Source organism: Penicillium chermesinum (assembly GCF_028974085.1).
Source record: "Penicillium chermesinum strain IBT 19713 chromosome Unknown utg000003l:1.0-5111272.0:1.0-5115320.0, whole genome shotgun sequence".
Taxonomy (NCBI): Eukaryota; Fungi; Ascomycota; class Eurotiomycetes; order Eurotiales; family Aspergillaceae; genus Penicillium; species Penicillium chermesinum.
The window spans coordinates 4,245,386-4,268,293 of NW_026695313.1; the positions used below are offsets into that span (position 1 = coordinate 4,245,386).

The 22,908-nt window shown below is 52.6% G+C and overlaps 8 protein-coding genes across 8 annotated transcripts; 7 read left to right on the plus strand and 1 right to left on the minus strand.

Annotated features, from left to right (window-relative positions):
- Positions 1-42: 42 nt before the first annotated feature.
- N7468_004556 (putative PHD finger domain protein) lies at positions 43-2,093 on the plus strand (the record flags this gene model as incomplete). Its single annotated transcript, XM_058473853.1, has 3 exons — positions 43-645; positions 696-1,898; positions 1,953-2,093. 3 exons carry the CDS (start codon positions 43-45, stop codon positions 2,091-2,093), a joined length of 1,947 nt encoding a protein of 648 aa, XP_058332856.1.
- A 309-nt stretch (positions 2,094-2,402) lies between these two features.
- On the minus strand, positions 2,403-3,829 carry N7468_004557 (uncharacterized protein; the record flags this gene model as incomplete). The annotated part of the gene is made up of 5 exons (XM_058473854.1): positions 2,403-2,667; positions 2,745-3,316; positions 3,340-3,533; positions 3,591-3,753; positions 3,806-3,829. The coding sequence occupies 5 exons, from the start codon at positions 3,827-3,829 to the stop codon at positions 2,403-2,405; spliced, it is 1,218 nt and encodes a 405-aa protein (XP_058332857.1).
- A 609-nt stretch (positions 3,830-4,438) lies between these two features.
- Positions 4,439-5,446, plus strand: N7468_004558 (dihydrodipicolinate synthase family protein; the record flags this gene model as incomplete). Its single annotated transcript, XM_058473855.1, has 1 exon — positions 4,439-5,446. One exon carries the CDS (start codon positions 4,439-4,441, stop codon positions 5,444-5,446), a length of 1,008 nt encoding a protein of 335 aa, XP_058332858.1.
- Positions 5,447-6,140: 694 nt separating this feature from the next.
- N7468_004559 (NAD(P)-dependent alcohol dehydrogenase) lies at positions 6,141-7,497 on the plus strand (the record flags this gene model as incomplete). Its single annotated transcript, XM_058473856.1, has 6 exons — positions 6,141-6,215; positions 6,291-6,318; positions 6,375-6,434; positions 6,491-6,532; positions 6,606-6,952; positions 7,003-7,497. The coding sequence occupies 6 exons, from the start codon at positions 6,141-6,143 to the stop codon at positions 7,495-7,497; spliced, it is 1,047 nt and encodes a 348-aa protein (XP_058332859.1).
- A 1,223-nt stretch (positions 7,498-8,720) lies between these two features.
- Positions 8,721-10,931, plus strand: N7468_004560 (F-box/WD repeat-containing protein; the record flags this gene model as incomplete). Its single annotated transcript, XM_058473857.1, has 2 exons — positions 8,721-9,495; positions 9,556-10,931. The coding sequence occupies 2 exons, from the start codon at positions 8,721-8,723 to the stop codon at positions 10,929-10,931; spliced, it is 2,151 nt and encodes a 716-aa protein (XP_058332860.1).
- Positions 10,932-11,560: 629 nt separating this feature from the next.
- On the plus strand, positions 11,561-12,708 carry eb1 (microtubule-binding protein BIM1; the record flags this gene model as incomplete). The annotated part of the gene is made up of 7 exons (XM_058473858.1): positions 11,561-11,574; positions 11,656-11,727; positions 11,812-11,846; positions 11,931-12,008; positions 12,081-12,242; positions 12,316-12,560; positions 12,649-12,708. The coding sequence occupies 7 exons, from the start codon at positions 11,561-11,563 to the stop codon at positions 12,706-12,708; spliced, it is 666 nt and encodes a 221-aa protein (XP_058332861.1).
- A 2,459-nt stretch (positions 12,709-15,167) lies between these two features.
- Positions 15,168-16,711, plus strand: N7468_004562 (uncharacterized protein; the record flags this gene model as incomplete). The annotated part of the gene is made up of 2 exons (XM_058473859.1): positions 15,168-16,146; positions 16,200-16,711. The coding sequence occupies 2 exons, from the start codon at positions 15,168-15,170 to the stop codon at positions 16,709-16,711; spliced, it is 1,491 nt and encodes a 496-aa protein (XP_058332862.1).
- Positions 16,712-18,849: 2,138 nt separating this feature from the next.
- pmcB (putative calcium-translocating P-type ATPase(PMCA-type)) lies at positions 18,850-22,702 on the plus strand (the record flags this gene model as incomplete). Its single annotated transcript, XM_058473860.1, has 5 exons — positions 18,850-19,674; positions 19,726-20,156; positions 20,215-20,357; positions 20,409-21,834; positions 21,886-22,702. The coding sequence occupies 5 exons, from the start codon at positions 18,850-18,852 to the stop codon at positions 22,700-22,702; spliced, it is 3,642 nt and encodes a 1,213-aa protein (XP_058332863.1).
- Positions 22,703-22,908: the final 206 nt, after the last annotated feature.

The window sequence follows — 22,908 nt, forward strand, 5'->3', positions numbered from 1 at the left end:
TTGCCTCGACGCGCCTCTTGATCCGTCCTCTGACCCGTCAGGATGGCCATGACTGACGAGTCGGACCACAGCGGCGGGGTCATTCTGGATGGTCCCTTTGATCCAGATGCGCAAGCCACTGTGACTGACTACATCGACTACCTCCCTGCCGATCTCATTCGATCCCTCACTCTTATCCGCGGCCTGGACGAGCGGTACCTGGACTCCGCGCAAGACATCCACGCCCTGACCCAGACCTATGGTCAGCTCCCTGGCCTTCCCTCTGACGAACGGCCAAGCGCAATCTCCCTTCGCAAGGATATCTCCTTACACCTCGATCGCGCGATCAATGCCCGCGAGTCGGCCTACGCAGAAGCTTGTCGTCTTTACGATGTCGTGGATCGCCACTTCGACCGGTTGAGCTGTATCCGAAAGAAACTAGAGGAGCTGCCGCGACCTCCTTCCGTCGAGCCATCCCCACCGCCGGAGCCGACCCCCAAACGTGCGCGCTCTCATAAGAAAGGCGCATCTACAACGCGTATTACTCTCCGGCTGGACAATCACAAGAAGGGTGGATCACAGAAGTCGCGCTCGCGGCGTTCAAACATTGAGCACTTGGCTGGCTTCAACCCAGACTCGCCTATCGCCAGTACAGAGCATTCTGATGTAGACGGTGACCTAGATTTGATTCCTCCAAGCCCGCTCGGCCTCCGAAGAAGGAGAAGCAGCGGCGGCAGAGCTCCGGGGCAGGCGTCTCTACCAGCAATGCCCTTGCGCTTCTGAAGCCTCCGCCTCCAGATGCCAAGATCGGCAGTGCAGATCTGCCATGGATGCGCTTGACTGAATATGAAATGACAAAGCTGCGAAAGAAGATGAAGAAGAATGCTGTGTGGCAGCCAAGCGAGGTAATGATTCAACGTGAACTAGCATTGTCTGGCCGTGGATGGGAGGCTTATAGAGCAGCGAAGATCGCGGCGAAAGAGGCAGGAGAAGAGTTCATCGATTGCGATGATATTGAGAACAGTCGTTTGGCCGAGAAAACTAACGACTTGGAGACCAAGTTAAGCAACCGCGGGATGAAGCTCAATGAAGCGAAGAAGCTAAAGCGGGAGGCTCAAGCCCGAGAGGCAGCCGCAAATGGAGAGTCTCTACCCATTCTGCCCTCCAAGACTCCCGTTTCTGCACAAGCTACGCCCGTTAGTCGATCCTCGCGCAAGAGAAAGCGTGACGAAACAGCGGCCGACGAAGCTATGGAAGATGCAGTAGCTCCCGAGCCTGCGGGGGCCCCCGAGCCCACGCCATTGCAATTCAATTCTACCCGCCGGCGATCTATCAGAGGGGCACCCGCCAATGGCGCAGCGGAGGAGACCAAAGACCCAGTCGCTCCCATCGCGACGAAGGCCGCGAATGAAATGAAGATGTCGCCTCCACTGGTATCACCTGCTGAATCGCGACGCTCTGCAAAGTCTGTTGCACAGCCTGCTGGCACTCCCACTCCACCCGTGACTCGACCTTCGTCACGACGCTCAAACGCAGCTCAGTCTATCGAGCTCGGGGGCTTGGCAGGGATTAGTGCCACTGCAGCGGCTGGCGGGAGAGATCTGCGGATCAAAAGTGCTACGCCCGCGCGCAAGACCCCCGTCCGAGAGCCATCTCATGCACCCAGCGTTCCCGGCCCTGCTCGCCGACGCAAGCGCCCTGCTCCGGGGCCCGTCTCGTCTGGTCAAGACGGTGGTGCGGCCGTCAGCTTTGGGCGCCGCAAAGCAAAGCCGGGCAAGAAACGTCTCAGTGTCCCCAATTCACAGGATATTCGCGTTGATGAAGACGGAGTGCTGGAGCAGATCGATGCCAATGAACCACGCTATTGCATATGTGGGGATGTGAGCTTTGGGACCATGATATGCTGCGAGAATCAGGATGTATGGCTTTCAACCCCCCCCCTTGTGCGAAGTTTCAATGCTAATCGATCTTAGTGCGACCGCGAATGGTTCCACCTTGACTGTGTTGGTCTTTCCGAAGTTCCTTCACGCACAGCTAAATGGTATTGTCCGGATTGCCGCGTCAAATTCCACAAGGGCCCGGATGGTATTGTGAAGAGTGGCTCGCGCCGTTGATTATTCTTATGGTTCTTGGTACTCATTTTCGAAGGATGGAAGCGCACGCATGATACCACGGGGTGTTTTCTTTTCTTTTCTCTTTTCCTTTCTTTTTTTTCTTTTTCTCTTTTTGCGTATTCTAGCGGACCCGGCGTTGCGGTTGACGTGGTAGGAACCAAGGGTTTAAGGTTTAACCATGGAATCTATCTGCGGATCTACTCTACTTGCTCCTGTGGACTATGACTAATTTTGATGTCCAATGCCTAGGTACTACCAATTTTGGACAATATGCATACTATTCCCATCAATTTTGATACTTCCGAGTCCTTACTTCAGCTCCCACTTGTCCCCCTCTGACACAATCTCCACTGGTCGTCGCTCATCAAGCGACTTTCGGCCAGCATGCAGAATCGCAGTGGTACCAATGGTATTGCGGAGAGTAGGCAAAGGGCGAGCATCAAGCTGGTCGAGGGTCACCCGGCCCTCATTCACAGCAGTCACAGCGTCAATGAACTTCTCGAAGCTGACATAGCCATATCCAGTCTGGCCACCAAAATTCCCTTCTTCATCAGGGGCATATCGCATATAGAAACTGCGAAGAATGGTCAGCCCTGGCTCCACCCGGCACCGAACTATCAAGGCAAAACAAAACAGGATCTACAAACTTACGGGTTCACCCATACCAGACCCCCTTCATCCGTCGTCACATCATAGCTCCGCTTAGCCTGATTCACCCGGATCTCACCCTTAGCCCCAAGATAATGGAAGTACTGCGCCGAATGCACGCCCGCATTCTGCGGCGCAGTCCAGCTAGCCGTATACACCCCCGTAGCAATCTTCCCCGGATTATCACGCCGGCGCCACTCCACCAAAAGGGTAATAGTGTCTTCAGTCTCCGGGACACAGCCCAACTCCGCAGCAATACCCTGCGACGCCGTCGCCGTGACCCGCACAGGCTTATAATCCGGCACCATGCTCTCGTTAATATCGATGTGGTGCGAGTTCAGGTAGTAGGAGATATCGGACTCCTTGCCGGCCCACGCTTTGAAGGTCTCCAGCTGGCTTTTGGGCTGGCTCATGTAGCTGTAGAAGTAGTTGAAGTCACCGAGGGACTGGGCCTTTGCACGGGCGTCTGAGTACGCGGGGTCGAAGCGTTTGTGGTGCTCGACGAAGACAAAGACGCCGTGTTTGCGCGCAGCTTCAATGAGGGCGAGATGGTCTTCTAGTTTCTGGGTTGCGGGCTTGGTGATCATTACGTGGATGCCCCGCTCAATCGCATAGAGGGCAATGGGATAGTGCGTTGGGTTGGGGTGAAGATTGTGATCGCGGAGCCCTTGGGGAGAGCGTCGATTGCCGTTTTGTAGGCGTCCGGGTCAGTCTGGTCATCCGCTGGGTATGAGGTGAAAGACACATCGAGGCCGTTGTAGACCTGGCTGATGTTGCGGTGTAGGTGGTCGCCTGTACTCAATTGGTTAGGGTTTTTGTCTGGAAATGGCTATTTGTAGATCTACTTACGGATGCCAGGGTATTTCTTGCCGGATACACCAACCATGCTCAGGTCGCCCACCTTGCCACGACGGCGCAAGTCAAACAATGATAGACCGACCACACCGACCTTTTTGTCTGATCCGGAGGCAGCACCGCCAACGAAGCCGGTGGTGTACTCGCCGGTGCCGACCTGGTTGTGATCAGCATGATGCCGTTGAACGTCCCAGAGCCATTGAACCTACCATCAATACACTGGGAGGCGCCATGGCGAAATTGAGAAGGCTATGAGGAGTTGGGAGTAAAATGCGAGGGAGAAAGAGGGAGAAGATTATATTTCTGTTCGGCTGAAGAACCAAGGGCTGGGCATGATTCTTCCGGCGTTTGGAACGTCATTTCAATAGCCGACGCCATATCTTATCGCATATAGCAACCCCTCTTGGTACTGTCTAGGTATTTATCTCCTTTCCTCAGAACTGCCAGGCGATGGCTGGCTTTTAGTGATTGCGGATAGTAAAGACCTTCAATTTAATCAACTCCATTGGATTGCCTCTCCAAGATTCATGAAAAAAAAAAGAACATATGACCCTTTCGCCTCTCCCCTCTTCGCAAGCCCCTCCGCGTTCACCCCACACTGAGTAGCGACGCGTTTATTGGTGGGAATTAATTCTCCACCATACAGAACGATCGGGGGATTCGCCGACGTGGGGGAACTGTGCAGCCGGTTAAAAGAAGAGCATCTACCAATATTTTCTATCACTTCTCGTTTTGTTGAATATTTGAAGAACATTTCATCAAAAATAAAGTGAGTTGCACGTATATTGATCAATGAGGATGAGCAAACCGGCAAAGAACCTTCTAATAGACCCATTAGCGTCATGCCTCTCACGCCGTTACGTCCCGGCGTCTATGCGCCTACCATGACCTTCTTCAACCCCGAAACCGAAGAGCTGGACGTCCCTACCATCCGCCGTCATGCCGTCCGCCTGGCCAAGGCCGGTCTGGTCGGTCTAGTGACCATGGGTTCTAACGGCGAAGCCGTCCACCTCACCCGCGAGGAACGCTCGACGGTGACACGCGAGACCCGGTCTGCGCTGGACGAGGCCGGCTTCCAGAATGTGCCGGTCATTGCCGGTGCCAGCGAGAACAGCATCCGGGGCACAATCGAGCTCACCAAGGAAGTCGCAGCGGCCGGCGGCGAGTATGCCCTCATTGTACCTCCCAGTTACTACCGCGGCGCCGTAGGCAATGACGAGACATTGTACGACTATTACACCGCGGTCGCCGACAAGTCTCCCGTCCCCCTGATTCTGTACAACTATCCCGGTGCTGTGGCAGGCATTGACATGGACTCCGACCTCATCATCCGCATCTCCGAACACCCCAATATCGTCGGCACTAAGTTCACCTGCGCCAACACTGGAAAGTTGACTCGCGTGGCTGCAGCCTTGGGTGCTGTGACTCCCGGCTCGCCCCTAGCTCCTGCCCAGCGCACAGCGACTGTCTCCAAGCCCAACGCCAAGCACCCGTATGTGGCCTTTGGCGGTATCGCCGACTTCACTCTGCAGACCCTCGTGTCGGGCGGCTCTGCCATCTTGGCTGGAGGCGCCAATGTGATCCCGCGCCTTTGCGTGCGCATCTTCGATCTTTGGTCGGAGGGTAAGATTGCCGAGGCCATTGAGGCACAGCAGCAGCTGAGCGCGGCCGATTGGGTTCTGACCAAGGCCGCTATCCCTGGCACTAAGTCGGCCATCCAGTCCTACTATGGATATGGTGGGCATCCCCGCCGGCCCCTGGCTCGTCTGAGCGATGCCCAGGCTAAGAGCATTGCGGACCAGATCAAGGATGCTATGGATGTGGAGTTTTCGCTGAAAGACAAGGCATAATGGACGGAGGTAGATAGATATAGTTACTATTACCACTTCTGTACACGACCGAATGACCAATTGATACTTTTTCCTCAATCCCTCTCGAATTGTAGTCTCTTCCAAAAGAGCTTTTCCCTGAATCTTCGGGTCCTAATATGAAGCTCTATCAAGACGAGAGCCCCACACTCACCAAGCGACCACTGCGATTCGATGAACCCCAGTGGAAACCACATAACCCGAGCACCAGATAGTCCCCACATGGACGGGCCATCTTCAAGATCAGGACTTCTCCCCGATCTCGCACATGCAGTCCCAAGATAAGCACCAGCCAATAGCAGGTATACAACACATCGCAGGAGGCCTTGTTTAACAAGTTCAAGGGCATTATCGTGAGGCACTTGGAAAGTGCGATAGATTGGTGGCTGTAATACCGATTACGAGGGATTTGTGACGCCAGGTGGAGCCCAATTTGCTGAGAGCTTCGACTAGACACGGTATACACTATACAGGCCCGGTACAGCGCCTTGATCGCGGGCTATGTCAGCGGGGGGGTTAATTGGGAGGGGAGGGGGCCTTGTTTGATAAAACGTCCCACCCCCGCGTCCAGAGCATAGTTTTATTCTCATATCCAACTTGAACTGCTTTCTGCTCTAGACTAATTGGCTCTGGACTTGATTCTTTCTTCTATTAGTGTTTCCATTCCTATTCCACAATGCCATACCCTGATGAAGCTGTGGGATTCATGGCCGATGGGCCTGAATCCTTTGGCACGTTCACCAAGCGTGCTGTAAGTGACTTTCCTGATGATTGCCATCCCTGGAGAGGCACTGTTTGATTCTCACACGGCTCTGTGTTCTTGCAGTACAAATTGAAGCCTTTTGAGGAATTTGGTAAGTGAGCGGGATTGACAATCCTCCAAGAAAGGCCTGACTAATGACTGTTATAGATATCGACGTCAAGGTCGAAGCATGCGGGATCTGTGGAAGTGATGTCCACACCGTTAGCGGTAAGACTGGCAAACATGAGCAACTCCCAAAGGGGCGCAACTGATGAACATCCCAGGTGGCTGGGGCGAGCAGCTCTTTCCTCTCTGCTGCGGCCACGGTAAGTGCCCCGCAGCGACTTGAAGACCAAAGCTATTCGCAAAGCAACCCACTTATAATCCTCACCGCACTAGAGATCGTCGGAACTGCCGTACGCGTGGGCCCTAAGGTCACCACCATCAAAGAAGGCCAGCGCGTCGGCATCGGGGCTCAAGCCTACTCCTGCGGCGAATGCAAGCAATGCCGCAACGGTAACGAGAACTACTGTCCGGTGAACTCGATCAACACGTACGGCTCCAAGTGGCCCGACACCGGGATCGTGAGCCAGGGCGGATACGGTTCGCACGTGCGGGCGCACGAGCACTGGGTGTTCCCGATACCCGAAGCTCTCGAGACCACAAACGTCGCGCCCATGCTGTGCGCCGGTCTGACGGCGTTCTCCCGCTGGTACGCCACGGTGCCGGGCCGGGGAAGAAGGTTGGTATTGTGGGGCTGGGTGGAATTGGACACTACGGAATCATGTTCGCCAAGGCCCTGGGTGCCGAGACATGGGCAATTTCTCGCTCGCGTGCTAAGGAAGCGGATGCGAAGAAGTTGGGCGCGGATGGTTATATCGCTACCGCGGAAGAGGGGTGGGAGAAGCCTCATCTGACATCGTTCGATTTGATTGTTAACTGTGCCAACTCATCCAAAGGCTTTGATCTGCCTCGCTATCTGTCCATGATGGATGTTCATGGTCGCTGGATCAGTGTGGGTCTGCCTGAAGAGGAGGGCCAGGTTATCAAGGCTCAGAACTTGATCTCGAACGGTGTGCTCATTGGTGCCACCCATATCGGCAACCGTCAAGAGATGCTTGCTATGCTGAAGCTGGCTGCTGAGAAGGGTCTCCGGAGCTATGTTGAGGAGATCCAGATCGGAGAGGAGGGGCTTAAGCAGGCTATGCAGCGGATGAAGAAGGGTGATGTTCGCTACCGGTTCATTTTGACCGGCTATGACAAGCATTTTGCTCGAGATTTGAAGATTTGAGTTGGTTTTTAGAGTGGTGTCATGGACAGGCGGTAGGGGCGTTGACGTGTGAAGTTCTGAGAAGGTTGATACCTTGGGCAGTTGAATGTTACCTACTAGATGAGGAATGGTCCTAGCATAGAAAGGAATTCAGGAATTTGAGAAGTTCATCTGAATCCATCCTGTAGATAAGCAGTGCTAAAAGGTACCTTGATGGCTCGTGGATCTGGTTCAGATGTAGCTTGCATGGGATCTTTAGGATTAGGGTTGGCAGTATATATCGATCCTCGTCCCGTGGAAACTCTTCAATGGGTTGTACACCACGATTACTCCATGGTTCATTGTTCCCAAGATCTATTCCAAGCTTATAGTATGTGTAAAAGGGTTCAAGCTGTACAGACAGTTTGAAATCTATGTTAAAGTTTTTGATCCTGTGCAACGATTCCTCCAAGGTGGATCCACTTGGGACGAACAGGATCGCCGCAAGAGCCGCAGTGTATTCGGCCTAAAAAATCGGCGTGCCTACCAGGGTCCCCCTTTGTAACGAAGTTGGGCCAAACCTTGAATCCAGCCTGAAACCGCCACTTGAAAGACAATTGTGCAAGTTCTTTTGTGCCCAGGCACGCAGAAGTACTCGGTACTTCGATCGTTGACCCGCAGGGGCGTAGATCAAAGTACTGTATACTCCGCACGTCCCCCATAACTCGCCCCCCGGATCCTCAGAGAAAAAGTTTTAATCTTGCAGTCCCAGGCATGTACCCGGTACATGGAACCAGACAGTGAAATCGACCTATCGGAAGTACCAGTACAAACTCTCAACTAAAGTTGATGTGGTTCAGCCAATCACTTGTTGGCCATTCACCGCCCAAGCCTCGGGCCCGACGCTCAGTTTGGCTTCTGGAATTCTTCCGTTTCTCCCTACTTCTCCTTGCGCCCTCGTTTACTTTTTTGGTTCTTCTTTCCTTTTCATTTGTGTTTCTCCCTCCTTTTCTTCCCACCATATTTGCATCTTGGCTGTTGCGTTCAGTGTATTTTCCATCATTCAACCGTTGATAGATTCGCCCTCTCCCCCTTTGCGACCCCAACGCGAATTGCATTGACCATTAGAAGCCCCCGGATTTTTGAATCCCACTAAGAAGGATTGGAAAAAGTCCAGTCGTTTGGAGCAGATCCAACTGTTCAATATATCGAAAGATCGCACGTGCACTATTTGTTTTCGCCTTTCGTCTGTATCCATCAACGTCATGTCGCCCGAAGATCAACTCGGCTCCACCCGGCGGCGCCCCTCGCTATCACTGCGCCCTCGACCTCGGACCGCAGCGTATCCCTTCCATGTTACCAAGGAACATATTGTCGACCAGTGGCGAGAGCCCTCCCAGGTGGAGGCACCATATGATAGTGGACTGCTTGGGGTGGCTGTGGAGGAAAAAGAGACGGAGCCATTTCCAGAAGCCATGCCCCGTCGCCGCTCCTCCAAGAGCTTCTCGACTCTACGCCATCCGATGGACGGATTGGTGGCTTTGGGCCGTCGTCTGTCTTTCACAATCCGCAGCAAGTCTTCCAGGAACAACCTACGAGTTCCGGGAGACGAAGACGACGAGTCTCACAACTACCATCTTTCAGGTCATTTCCACCTGAAACGTCATACTGCCTCTGGAAATTACGAGGGGCGGACTCGTGGCTGGCTTAATGGCCATAGCATCAACCGTCGTCCGTCATTGAATAGCGTCTCCGCTCTACAGAGCTTTTATGCCCCCACTGCCTCTATCCCTACCCCCATCCCGGGTCATGGGCAGGAGCCACCAATTCTTCCTAACCACAAAGGCGCAGGCGCCGCAGCTCGTGCAGCTGCAGCTGCGCAGAATGAGCGAATGGAGTTAGCGAAGCTCGAACTTGCCCGGGCGGAGCGAGAAAGATTCCTGGACTCGAAGTTGCCACAAGACTCCGAAAGTGGTATTGGAATTGATCTTCGCGATCGTTCCGATCTCTCCAAAGAAGAGCTGGGTCTGATCCGTATTGGTAAGGGACAAATCTCTCTCCCACCTTTCGCTGGTATGTTGTACTAATGAGCGTGGATAGACCCGGCATCTTATCTGCCCGCCGAAATCACGGCTCACATTCTTTCATATTTGGACCCGTCATCTCTTATGAACTGTGAATGTGTTTCGCGCTCCTGGCAAAAGCAGGCGTCTTCGCCTCATGTTTGGAAGCACGTCTTCCATGGTGCACATCCTCGTCGCCCAGCCAGTTCCACCACCACCAAGAAGAAGCAATTTCTCGGTCTGGGGAAGGAAACTTTGCACCAGGATTGGAAGAGAATGTACCTGGTCCGCCAGGCTCTGGAGCAGCGCTGGAAAGAGGGCAAAGCAGCCGCTATCTATCTGCACGGCCACAAGGATAGTGTCTACTGTGCACAGTTTGATGAGTCAGTTGAATCCCTCCCTCTCATAGTTGGTTTAGCCCTTCTAACCGTTCTGGACAGACATAAAATCATCACTGGCTCTCGTGACCGTACCATTCGCGTGTGGGATGCTCACTATCCTTGGCCTTGCCTTAAGGTCATCGGCCCGCCTCCTGGAGAGCTGCCTGGTATCGGGCAAGTAAACAACCCGACACAACAAGCTTCCGGCAAATCACCCTTTCTGACCATTTGTCCGCCATCTACGCCTCTGGAGGATATTATGACCCCTATGGAACAACCCTCCAAATATCATAGCGCATCTATCCTTTGCTTGCGTTTCGACGAAGAGATCATGGTCACTGGTTCTTCGGACCATACTTGCATCGTTTGGGATATCAAGCGGGACTACCGGCCAATCTGTCGCCTTTCTGGCCACAGTGCTGGCGTGCTGGATGTCTGTTTTGACGATCGATATATCGTGTCTTGCTCGAAGGACAGTACCATCTGTGTCTGGGACCGCAAAACCGGTGCACTTCTCAAACAGCTTCTGGGACATCTTGGCCCCGTCAATGCGGTGCAGTTGCGCGGAGACCTGGTCGTCTCCGCCAGCGGTGACGGAGTAGCCAGGCTTTGGAACGTCATCTCTGGCCAATGCGTCAAGGAATTCCCAAGCAAAGACCGAGGTTTGGCCTGTGTCGAGTTCAGCGACGATGGCCGGACTATTCTGACCGGTGGTAATGATCGGACCATCTACCAGTTCGATGCGAACACCGGCGAGTTGGTCAACGAGTTGAAAGGTCACAGTGGTCTCATTCGGTCTCTCCATCTCGACAGCATGAACAAGCGAATTGTGAGTGGCAGCTACGATATGAGTGTCAAAGTCTTCGATACCGAGTCGGGCGAGCTGTCACTTGACCTGCCAGGCTGGACTACTAGCTGGATGTTGAACGTCCAGTCAGACTATCGTCGTATCCTAGCCACCAGCCAGGATTCGCGCGCTGTCATCATGGACTTCGGGTATGGTCTCGATGGCATTGATCTGTTAGAAAGCTGATCGTTGATTTCGTTTGCATGTTCTGTACAATCTGTTTTCACTCATTAGCGTTCTCGTTTCGTTCATTATATTTATATTCACATTTGGGTTAAGCTTGGTTCACGGATGGATCCCGAGGAGTTAGGAAACACATGGAAACACACTGGGACATCAGGATTAGACGCTGGACATGCATTGCTCTATTCCTTTTCTTCCTCGTCTATTTCTTCTTTTTTCTTCTTGTTATTTTGCTCACTAGACTATCAGTTGGCTACAGAAGTAAATATTCACTGATTGAGAAAGACCCATTTCAGTAGTTTGTATACTTCGCAATACTCGTAGGCTCTGCAAGTGACCGCCTTCAGTCTCGAGAGAAAACCGGGAACGAGTCGAAGGCGGTGCGATGAGATAAGCGTCACTGATTGGCTCAGAGGCGGTGATTGGGGTTAGCGCCGTTAAAAACCGTGGGTTTGGCATCAAAACAAACCCTCGGATTGATTTGGCATCATCAACAGACAGGACCCTCACGAGGTGTGCTCTGATTGTGCGATATTTGCCTCTACTCTTTACTCTCTGTCCTTCGTCTTTCCTCCTCGCTCGTCTTGCCAATCTTCCTTGATCATAACGGCTGCGATTACCACTACCCCACCATGGGCGAATCCAGGTACGCTCTGCCCCTAGTCGACATTTGAGACCCCGCCCGAAATGGCGCGAGATAGATCGCTGAATAGTTTTTTCGATACAGACAAGAGCTTTTGGCTTGGTTGAACAACCTGCTGCAGTTGAACATCACCAAGATCGAGCAATGTGGAACCGGGTATGAATGGATCGGCAGCCCTTCCCCCCGGGATTGACGCCAGCGACAGGGACAACTTGGACTGACATGTTCCTCGGTATACAGTGCTGCGTTATGCCAGATCTTCGATTCGATCTTCAGTAAGACCAGCCGCTGCAAGCCATGGCTGATCGTTAGTTAGAAACAGCCTAGAGGGACAAAAGCTAACCAGGATTTCTTCATAGTGGACGTGCCTATGTCCCGGGTCAAGTTCAACGTTAACACCGAATACGCCTATCTGCAGAACTTCAAAATTCTCCAGAGTACGTGACGGCAATCGCTCTCGCTCTCGGCCCCTACACGCCCCTCATTCCCGCTAACGTGTTCCCCCCCAGACGTCTTTGCCAAGCACGGCATAGAGAAGCCCATCCCGGTTCAATCCCTCTCGAAATGCCGCATGCAAGATAACCTGGAGTTCCTCCAATGGGTGAAGCGATACTGGGACCAGCATTACCCAGGTGGTGATTACGATGCCCCCGGTCGACGAAAGGCCTCTGGTGCCCCCGCTGCCGCTCCCGCTGCTGCGCGCCCCCTCGGCTGGCTCACGCCGCGGCGTGACTCCAACGACAGCCGGTGCGGCTCGTCCTCGCGTTGCTGCTTCGGCTGGTGGTGGTGCGGCCACCGCGGCTCTCCAGCAGGAGATTGCTACACAGAGAGAGGCGATTGCGGGACTCGAGAAGGAGCGCGATTTCTACTTCGCTAAGCTTCGCGATATTGAGCTCCTGCTGCAGACTGCTATCGAGCAAGACCCAGAGTTGGATCAGGAGGGCGATACTTTGGTGAAACATATCCAGGGCATTTTGTATTCGACTGAGGTAAGTACTGCGATATGGGGCATTCCCCTCGTCGTTTCATCAAATTTCATATCTGCGGATGGTGGGCTAATATTTCTATTCCAACTAGGACGGATTCGAGATCCCGGAAGCGGAGGAGGGTGTGGCTGATGAGCTGGAGACTTTTTAGATGACTGCAAGGACTGGGCTCTTGAGAAAGAGACGTGTTTCCCTTACTAAATCCCCCCCTCGTCCCGCTACCGGTGATGTTTCTCAACGAGAGCGTAGATAGCGAATTTGCCATGACCATGATCTCTCCGCCTGAACTCCGTGTAAGCGTAAGCCTGGAGATGGTGTCTGTTATTGTGTACTTCTTTGAGGAGCTTCCAAGGTTTCCTTGCTGTCCAGAGTGCGCTCGGTGAACCTCTCCGCCCCAGTCAGTTGCTAGTAATTCCCCGAGATTTTTCCCGAGCATCCTTGTTCGATGTACGTTTCGAAACACTAGCGCGTCTAAGCAGGGCCGTAGCACGCCCTGGGTATATTGACCAAGGAAACAACTTTTCCAGTTCTCACTTTGGCTTGAGTCGACATGAGACTCTACTCATGCAATGGCAACGAAGAGCCAAGAACGGAAGACTTCCAAGATTGACTCGAACCATGCAACAGCTGGATATATACTAATACGTATCAGACACCACAGGGATCTCTTCGTATAAACCCCCTGTTAGCATTTCGGCGTTTCGCCTTCTTGTAGAGCTCCGATGAAAGCCAAATAAACTCAAATGTTCTACAAGATATCCCGGAGATCCGCCCGCCGAGATAGAGCAGTAATTCGGAGGGAGAGATCCAGGGCAACAAGCCGATTGCAGTGAGCCTTAAGACTGGATTCACCGCGCGCATCTGGCACTGAAGTGACTATTCATGCGGGCCGGAGTATGGCATTCCTTCCATTCTCCGAGCCCACAAGTCTAGGCTTGGCTAGCTTAGGATAAGCGGGAACCTCACGATCTTGCAATGGAAGTATTCACGATTTTTTCTCCATTGGGTTTAGCACATCTAGCCTGGTGGGCCATCAAGTAGACTTTGACTTTTGTGCCACGATGAGACACAGTTCCGCCTTTGCGGAGGGAGGCAGTCTATACGAGAGGAGTAATGAGGCCTGGACCTACCGGTTGACCTCGGTCTTTAGCACGTGAGATCCTTGGAAGTTATCATATCACTGTTCATATTCGCGTACTTCCGCGTGATCAGTATCTCCTGTGTTGCTGCATGTTTGCAAGGCACCCATGTGGTGGACAGTGCTTCCTACGGAGTATAGCGAAAGATGATTGGATCGCCTTACGACTCCCGTTTGGCCTATGTATACTCCGTAGCCCCCCGAGGACTCCAGCAGGAAAGACCGTATACAGAGGATTGGCACATGCAATGTCACACACAATATTGGCAGTAGGCTCCACCCTCATGCATCCATGGAGCTCCAGGCCAGTGATTGGATGTAGATGCAGCCTGAACCCTTGCGGGATGCCAGAATCTTCTGCTAATAATAAGTTCCATGTTGGTAATAATTAAACTTGTGCGGGGACGCTTTACTAGAAGTAGCCTAGTGAAATTGGGCCAGACCCAAACAGGCCCAAAAAGCCCTTAGTCCAAGTCCCACCTGTCGCTTCTGACTGGCTGGTCCCTTCGTACCTGCAGCAGAGGCTATTCCCGTTTCGACGTTGTGCTTCTTTCTCTCCTCGCTTCACTTCAGTCTTTATGCTACGAAACCGTAAACAAAAGAAGTGCGAGGGATCGGATTCCTCGCAAACAGTTTGCCCAAAACCATCCGCAGTACTATCCTCTGCAAGAATCTCTCAGACCTTCCACGATTCACCCAAGATTAGGTCTCCAATCTCGGTTCCCGGTCGCCCCCTCCGCGGGCGAGTTCGCCATCCGCACGGGTCGCCTAGACTTGGCTTCGATAGGGGAGATTACTGGGTCCAGGCGTTCTGCGCCCATTTTCATTTGTTCCCCACTGGCTTCTTTTTCTCTTCCTTTTCTCACTAACGACCAACGCGAGCAGCGCTCTGCCTAGAGCCTTCGGTTTTCCAGAGCGTGTGTACCTCTGTGCCAAACCCACGTATCGACTCTGTTGCATCGGGTCGACCCCGATATCAGACAACAACCTTGGCTGTGCTCGAACTTCACTTCACTGCATCATGGACTAAGGAACCGGAGGCTTGGATCTGCTTCTATCCGATCTTTCCGATTCCCTTCACTCATTCATTTTCGTAGGTGCGTGAAGAAATGTACAGTCCGGGTTGATTAGAACCGCAAAGCTAACACGCACAAGCTGTTCTAGACGCGATCGAATGGCATTCGCTCTTTACTGATCTTACTAGTCGGCAACCCAGGCAGAGGCAGTCGACATCCACTCATTACCCAACACATCCTATCTCGCATTCAAGTCGAGGAACTTTCCAAAACGCGCCTTCGTTTTGACTCCAGCAGCAGGCAAGATCCTCTGCCAAAAGAAAAGGAACGCATTTGCTTGTTATTTTTCTTTTCCTCTTCGCCTCCGAACTGGTCGGCCCAATCCCAGCCTCTGTGAGGATTCACCTTTGTACTTATCTTCTTCTTTTTTTTCTTATCCCCGCCAATTTGCCCATCATGGCTCGCCACCCCCACAATGGCCCCTCGCGGATCAATCGGATTATCTACGCCAAACACCGACGGGACAAGACAGATATCTCAGCCGATGGAAAATCCGATCTGCTAGGCACTGTGGACCGAATCCAAGTACCTCTTCTAGGTTCAGCGGACACCTACTCGCACAAGCCTTGCGGCCCCCAGAATACAGTATGCCCGGAGGATAGCGTTGGTGGATCTGACGTGACTGTTGAGAAACGCGAGTCTGACGCGACCCCAGGCGTGGCCGTCCAAACAGTTATCCAAGTCGTCGACACTAATTCAAATACGCTGTGGCGGTCGATTGGCACGGAATTCCCTCCTACCATTTCTAACTCTCTTTTTGGAGTTGTGACTATTCCCGGGATTTCGGTTACCGCATTGAAGGATACGTCGTCAGATGTTACTACGGGTGCTGTCGATCACCATATGCTCACACCTCCCGCCACAAGTAGTCCAACTACGGCGCCTACGGCCACAGCCAGCACCTCGACCGCGGCAACTACGTCCAGCAAGCAACTGCTACCCCCGGTCTCGTCGCCAAAAGCTTCTGCTCCTGCAAGCTCCAAGTCTCATTCTCCTCTGCCTCCAGATGTATCCACCACTTCAACGGTCTTGGGTACTCCTATTGTTGATATCGTTAATTCGTCAACTAGCTCTTACCTAGACAGCTCGACAAGCCGGTCTTCCTATACCTCTTACGTCACCTCGCACGGACCGAGCTCCAGCATCAATCGCCTGGCTGGTACGGCGTCTCCAACCCCTACCAGCTCGAGTTCGAGCTCCAGCACGGGATCGGGATTAAGCCCAAGTACGAAGACGCCTCAAATTGTGGGCGGTGTTGTGGGAAGCGTGGCAGGTGTGGCAGTGCTGATTCTCCTCCTGCTGGTGATTCTTCGCCGGCGACAATTCCTGGCTTTCTTCCAGCGTAAAAGTGCTGATACCCTCCCAAGTGAACCCGGTACTACACGCGGGATGTCTGAGCGAGGCTCGACCCACCCCAGCACTTCTCAGCATCGTACTTTGCGCCAGCATTCATGAAGCGCTGGCGAACTTCCACGATGACCACCAGGACAGACAGCACAGCCGATACAAACACCACTGAGCGTGGATTCCAGAAAGTTTCCGGCCGCAAGATTCCACCCGTGCTCACCCACGGTGGCGATGGCTATGGCGGCGGCCTAGAGGGAGACTCACCCACAATCCCGGACAGTTTGATCGGGATTACTCCTGCGTCTCCGGTGGGTGGACCGCCTCCGTCGTCGCCGCATGGCATGCCTTTGGACAGCAACGTCGTCCGTGAGGCTGACGAGTCGCTTTCGCCCGTGCCCCCGTCCAATGCGCAAATCCCTGTCGCAAGCTCCGTGAGATTTGGCAACCCAACTCCAGTCACGCAGTCGTCTTTGCTTCCTCAGCCGCAAAGTGCCATTCCCGGGTCTCCGACACGGCCAGACGGAGTGGGCCGCAGCAATCCCAGCTTTGACGGGAGCCGAAGTAGTCGCTTCACGGAAAGTCTTGACTTGTGACGGGAGCGCTCGAGATGAGTGATAAGCGATACACGATACGATAATGGGAAAAGTTGAACGTGACTATGGGACCTAGGTGCGACCTTCGCTATTTCTGCGATTTTATGATCATTTTGAGCGATCTCCTACAAGAGAGCTTCTTGTTTCATACAAGTTCTTTTGACATTCTCTGATAATACTTTTTTTGCTGCTTCTGCTCAATTTTTGAGAACTTTTCTCGACCATTCCTGTCATTTACCTGCTGCCGTTTTCTGCACTTACCAAAGATACCCCTCACCTTACCATCGTTCGTTTGATTACCTCTGTCGACCCTAATTCTGGATACTACCACTCAGCTTACCTGAGACCAGTCTAATGAAACGCAAAGTTCTAATACTCGTGAATTATTCCACCGTTCGCCATCCTGCCATAGAGTCGGGGCATACTAAGACTGAAGCCTTTAGGCGAAACTAGCAGAGCCGTCTTATAGCGACCTCATACATTGGTTTCATCAGCGTGTAGACTTAACTGGAAGTAACCGGCATGTGAGATACAGACAAGACTGGATGGAAAGGGGCAAGCAGATTGGGGGCGGTGATGTGAACTGTGTACGTATTGAGTCTGTACCCCGCGATGTCCAAACTGTGATTGGAAGCACTGCCTCGATCAGACTGTGTCTCAGCTGGTCATGGAGGTATTTGGCCACATATGTGATGACCAGGAACCACCCCGGAGACACACCTCATTACCCTAAAGCAGCGGCAAGGTTGACTCGTTCTCGGGCCTCAATCGCCAAATGCTGACTAAATCTGCACCGCCCCACGAGCTTAATTGCTCTGCAAGCCACAGGTGGCGCGTGGCAACATGTGGCAACCTTCAGGAACTCGTATCGCGTGGTCATGCGAAGGGAACTTCCTCTTCTAGTAGATTGCCGTCGTATCCTCCTTCCCAGTTGGTTCTTTCGCCCGCCTCAGTTGGCTGGCTTTGCCTCTGCCAAGCAGCCCTGGATTCTGGGAAGTTGAGAAAGGATTCAGAAGCTCCAGCATAGCCGCCCGGATTCCCGTTGTGGAGTCCTAAGCCCACCTTCAACTCCAAAGCAAGTCGATGACACTTGCTCTGGACCCTAGACAGGAATTACAAGATCAATCTCTTCATAAATCTGAGGTACACGAAGTGAGCGGGGTTGCAGCAGTCAGTTTGATGATTGGCTATTTGAGAGGGTGTTCAAGGAGGCGCAGCAGACCCACGAAGGCCTCGGCGGCAAGCCTCCCATCACATCACGTCGTTAGATTGGTTCATCCTGGCCCGCGACCCCAGCAATGGTATCATATTCTATAGGGATATTCCCTGATTAGGCCACGGCGGCTCAGGTGAGAGTTGAAACTAGAGAACTATCTCCAAAGGCGCTTAGAATCACTCTCAGCGCCTGGGTGATCTGCGTGAGCCACATGTAGCTTCGTTTCAATGCATATCCCATCGTATCCTCCGCACGCCCAAACGGACTCTATACATCGATATTGGGCGAAGCCTTAACCAAGGGGCAAAGGAGCGGCGTGCAGTGGCTGTGTCGAAATTCTCTTTCTTGTGCAGCTCGTCATCAATAGATACCCAGGTTTCTTGCGGCGCATCCAGTCTCGTCTAAACCATATTCTCACTGCGTCGCTTCCTTGGCTTTCTGTGGATATTCTAATCATTTATCACCCTTGGCGAAAACCGCCTACAGCAGCAGACTTTGGGTCGAGGCCTTAATTCCTCCCAACCAAGACGCCTCGGCATTTTGCACAGCCAGCTTGAGGGGTAAAATATCTATTGGTCATAATTCCCAACTTGAAACCATTCCCTCCCACAAACATACGTCTGATTTGAAGTTGAGTAACGGGGCACTCGCCGGGGTGTACATGCAGAGCGCAAATCCATGTCTTCCAATAACCCTACGTCCGATCAGGACTCCCGTCTTGCTCCGGTTATCACCACAAATACTTCGGGCAGAGAGGTAAGAACCCAATCCAAAACATCATCCCAGCAGGAAAAGAACCAGACTGACATATCTCCTTCCCCACCAGCGACCACTTTCTATTTCCTCAGCGGCCGCATCATCATGCTCGCCCACAGATCTGAACCATAGTCCAATCTCCCCATCTTCTCCGGTATCTCCTGAGATGCAATGGAATCCAGACACTGTGCACCTGACGGTGCACAGTGCTTCTCACCGACCCTCTTTATCTGTCGACGGCGAGACTCTACGTACTCGTTCCGGCTCTTTCGCTTCCAGTGCAGATACAGTAGTCCGCTCAAGAGCGGGTTCCAGTGTCAGCCATACTGCACACAAAGAACCTACGCACCAAGAGAATATCTACGATGATGTGCCCTTAACAGAAGCGTTAAAGCCAGACCCACGTACCGAGGCTGATTTTAAGGTCGAGGGCAACCGGTTTGCCTTCTCACCTGGTCAGCTTAATAAATTACAGAACCCCAAGTCCCTCGCTGCCTTCCATGCTCTTGGTGGCCTGCAGGGGTTGGAACGGGGTCTGCGGACTGATCTGACTGCTGGTCTTTCTGTCGAGGAAGGTCGGTTAGAAGGGACTGTTGATTTCCAGGAGGTGACACCTCCGCTTTATAACGAGAGGCCTCCGGTGTGCAAGGCGCAAAAAGAAGAGGTACCGGCACCAATCTCTGCTGCTGGCAGTGAAGGTACACCGTTCGAGGATCGGATAAGGGTGTTCAGTCAGAATAAGCTTCCTGCTAGGAAATCTACCGGGTTCTTGAAACTCTTTTGGATTGCTTATAATGATAAGATCATCATTCTTCTGACCATCGCGGCGATTGTCTCATTGTCACTGGGGATCTATGAAACAGTGAGCGAGGGTTCGGGCGTCGACTGGGTCGAGGGTGTGGCGATTTGTGTGGCGATTCTCATCGTCACAGTCGTTACTGCTGCGAATGACTGGCAGAAGGAAAGGCAGTTTACCAAGCTCAATAAACGCGTGAGTAGCAATGATGCCGTCTCGCAATGAGCCCACAGCTAATTCCTCCAGAACAATGACCGCGAGGTTAAAGCTACTCGCTCCGGAAAAGCAATGATGATCTCGATCTATGATATTATGGTCGGCGATGTCCTACACCTCGAACCTGGAGACTCCGTCGCTGCCGACGGGGTCTTGATATCCGGCCATGGCATTAAATGCGATGAATCGTCTGCCACCGGTGAATCCGATCAAATGAAGAAGACTGATGGACATGAAGTCTGGCAGCAGATCATGGAGAACCGAGCCACGAAAAAGCTGGACCCATTCATGATCTCCGGAAGCAAGGTCCTTGAGGGCGTTGGGACTTATCTCGTCACTAGCGTTGGACCTTACTCTACATATGGCCGCATCATGCTCTCGCTTCAGGTATCGAATGATCCGACGCCGCTTCAGGTCAAGCTCGGTCGCTTGGCTGATTGGATTGGGTATTTGGGCTCCGGGTATGTTAAAACCCTCCTGAAAAAGAGTCCACTAATTGCTAACTCCTTTTTGGTCCAGAGCTGCGATTGTACTATTCCTCGTCTTGCTAATTCGCTTTCTTGTCGACCTCCCCAACAATACGGGTTCAGCCGCTGTGAAAGGCGCAGAATTTGTAGATATTCTTATTGTGGCCGTAACAGTTATCGTCGTCGCTATTCCAGGTGAGGGATTCGCAAACACTTTTATTCGTTCCGGCTTCTAATGTGATACAGAGGGCCTTCCACTGGCCGTAACCCTTGCTCTTGCCTTCGCTACCACTCGCATGGTCAAAGAGAATAACTTGGTTCGCGTTCTCCGCGCTTGCGAGACCATGGGAAATGCTACAGTCATTTGCTCCGATAAAACAGGAACTTTGACCCAGAACAAAATGACGGTCGTTGCGGGAACCTGGGGAGCTGACCAACGCTTCAGTCGACCCTCCGAGGTTCAAGCTGAATCGAGCTCTCAAACAGTATCGGATGTTTTCAGGAATTGCTCTGCTGCTGTCCGGGATCTCATCGTCAAAAGCGTTGCTCTCAATTCCACCGCGTTCCAGGAAAACAATGGAGCAAAGGAATTCGTGGGAAGTAAGACCGAAGTGGCACTTCTTCAGCTCGCTCAAGAGCATTTGGGCATGGATCTCGCCTCAGAGCGTGGGTCTGCTGAAATCGTCCAGCTCATCCCGTTCGATTCTACCAGAAAATGCATGGGTGTCGTGTACCGTACTCCGAAAACGGGCTACCGACTGCTCGTGAAGGGTGCATCTGAATTGATGGTCGGCGCCTGTACTGGAAAAATCACAGAGATCGACAACCAAAGTGATAGCGTTCGCACTGCACCCTTGTACGAGAGCGACCGCGATGCCATTATAGCGATCATTGATGAGTACGCACAGGCATCTCTCCGGACCATTGGACTTGTCTACAAAGATTTCGCCTCTTGGCCTCCAACCGCGACTCCGACGCTCGAGGATGATCCCTCTTCTGTTGTTTTTGACGATATCTTCTGCGACATGACATGGATTGGCGTGGTTGGAATTCAGGACCCCCTGCGCCCCGAAGTACCGCCTGCAATCCGCCAATGTCACTCTGCTGGCGTCCAAGTCAAGATGGTCACGGGAGACAACATCGCAACGGCCACTGCCATTGCTTCCTCGTGCGGCATCAAGACAGAAGACGGGCTCGTCATGGAAGGCCCCAAGTTTCGACAGTTGTCAGACAAGGAAATGGACGAAGTCATTCCTCGTCTCCAGGTCCTGGCTCGTTCGTCGCCGGACGACAAGCGGATCTTGGTTGAGCGACTGAAGGTTCTTGGGGAGACTGTTGCCGTGACGGGCGATGGTACCAATGACGGGCCTGCATTGCGAACAGCCGACGTCGGCTTTTCCATGGGCATTGCTGGCACTGAAGTCGCAAAGGAAGCGAGCTCTATCATCTTGCTGGATGATAACTTCCGGTCGATTGTGACGGCGATTTCGTGGGGACGGGCAGTCAATGATGCAGTGGCCAAGTTCCTGCAGTTCCAGATCACGGTGAACATTACGGCGGTTGCTCTGACGTTCGTGTCGTCTGTGTACAGCAGCTCCAATAGCAGTGTGCTCAGCGCGGTGCAGCTACTGTGGGTCAATCTCATCATGGACACGTTTGCTGCCCTAGCCTTGTAAGTAATGTATCTCGCCGGCAAAGTTGCCTTTGACTAACACCCCAACAGAGCGACTGATGCACCGACCGAAAAGATTCTTGATCGAAAGCCTGTTCCCAAAAACGCCTCGCTCTTCACTTTAACAATGTGGAAGATGATCCTTGGTCAGGCTTTGTATCAGCTGGCTGTAACTTTTATGCTCTACTTCGCAGGTGATAAGCTGCTCAGCGCCCATCTTGACAGTACGGACATGGACGTTCGAGCGAAGCAACTTTCCACCGTCGTCTTCAACACCTTTGTGTGGATGCAAATATTCAACGAGTTCAACAATCGCCGCCTGGATAACAAGCTGAACATTTTCGAAGGCATGTTCCGGAACTACTGGTTTCTCGGAATCAACGCGATTATGGTAGGCGGACAAATTATGATTATCTTTGTTGGCGGCCAGGCCTTCAGCGTGACCAGAATCAGTGGGATTCTGTGGGCAGTCTGTTTGATCTGTGCTCTAGGATGTCTCCCCTGGGCTGTCCTCCTTCGCATTCTGCCCGATCGCTACTTCGGCCTTGTATTCAACGCTGTTGTGGGCGGGGTGGCATTTATCCTGAACCCGGTAGTGAAAGGGTTGAAGGCCGTCGGTCATGGAGTAAAGGCTCTTTTCCGACCGATTGGTCGATCTGTCCGACGGATTCGCCCCCGGCGTACCTCCAATACTGAGCAGTCATTCGTCAAGGAGCTATCGCATGTCCCTGGGCATGATGAAGAGGCGCCAGCTCCGGTTTCAGTACCAGCTCCCCTCCCGACGATACAAATTCGCCAGGAGAGTCCCGAACGTCCACAGACACCTATACTGGTAGTGCCTCCGATTACAGTGACGGCGTCTCCCTAGTTTCAAGATGTATGATATATGATGACATGACGTGTTGCATGGGTTTGCTTTTGTGGATTTGGTCATAGCGTTTATTTAGCATTTCGGCGTCCGGATCTTGCAAACGTAATAGGCGAGTAATTCGTGAACTTTCCACGGTGCCTCGTTTGAAGTAGATATCATGCCCTGCTGGATTAGAAACCTCAATGAATATACTGTGAATATAC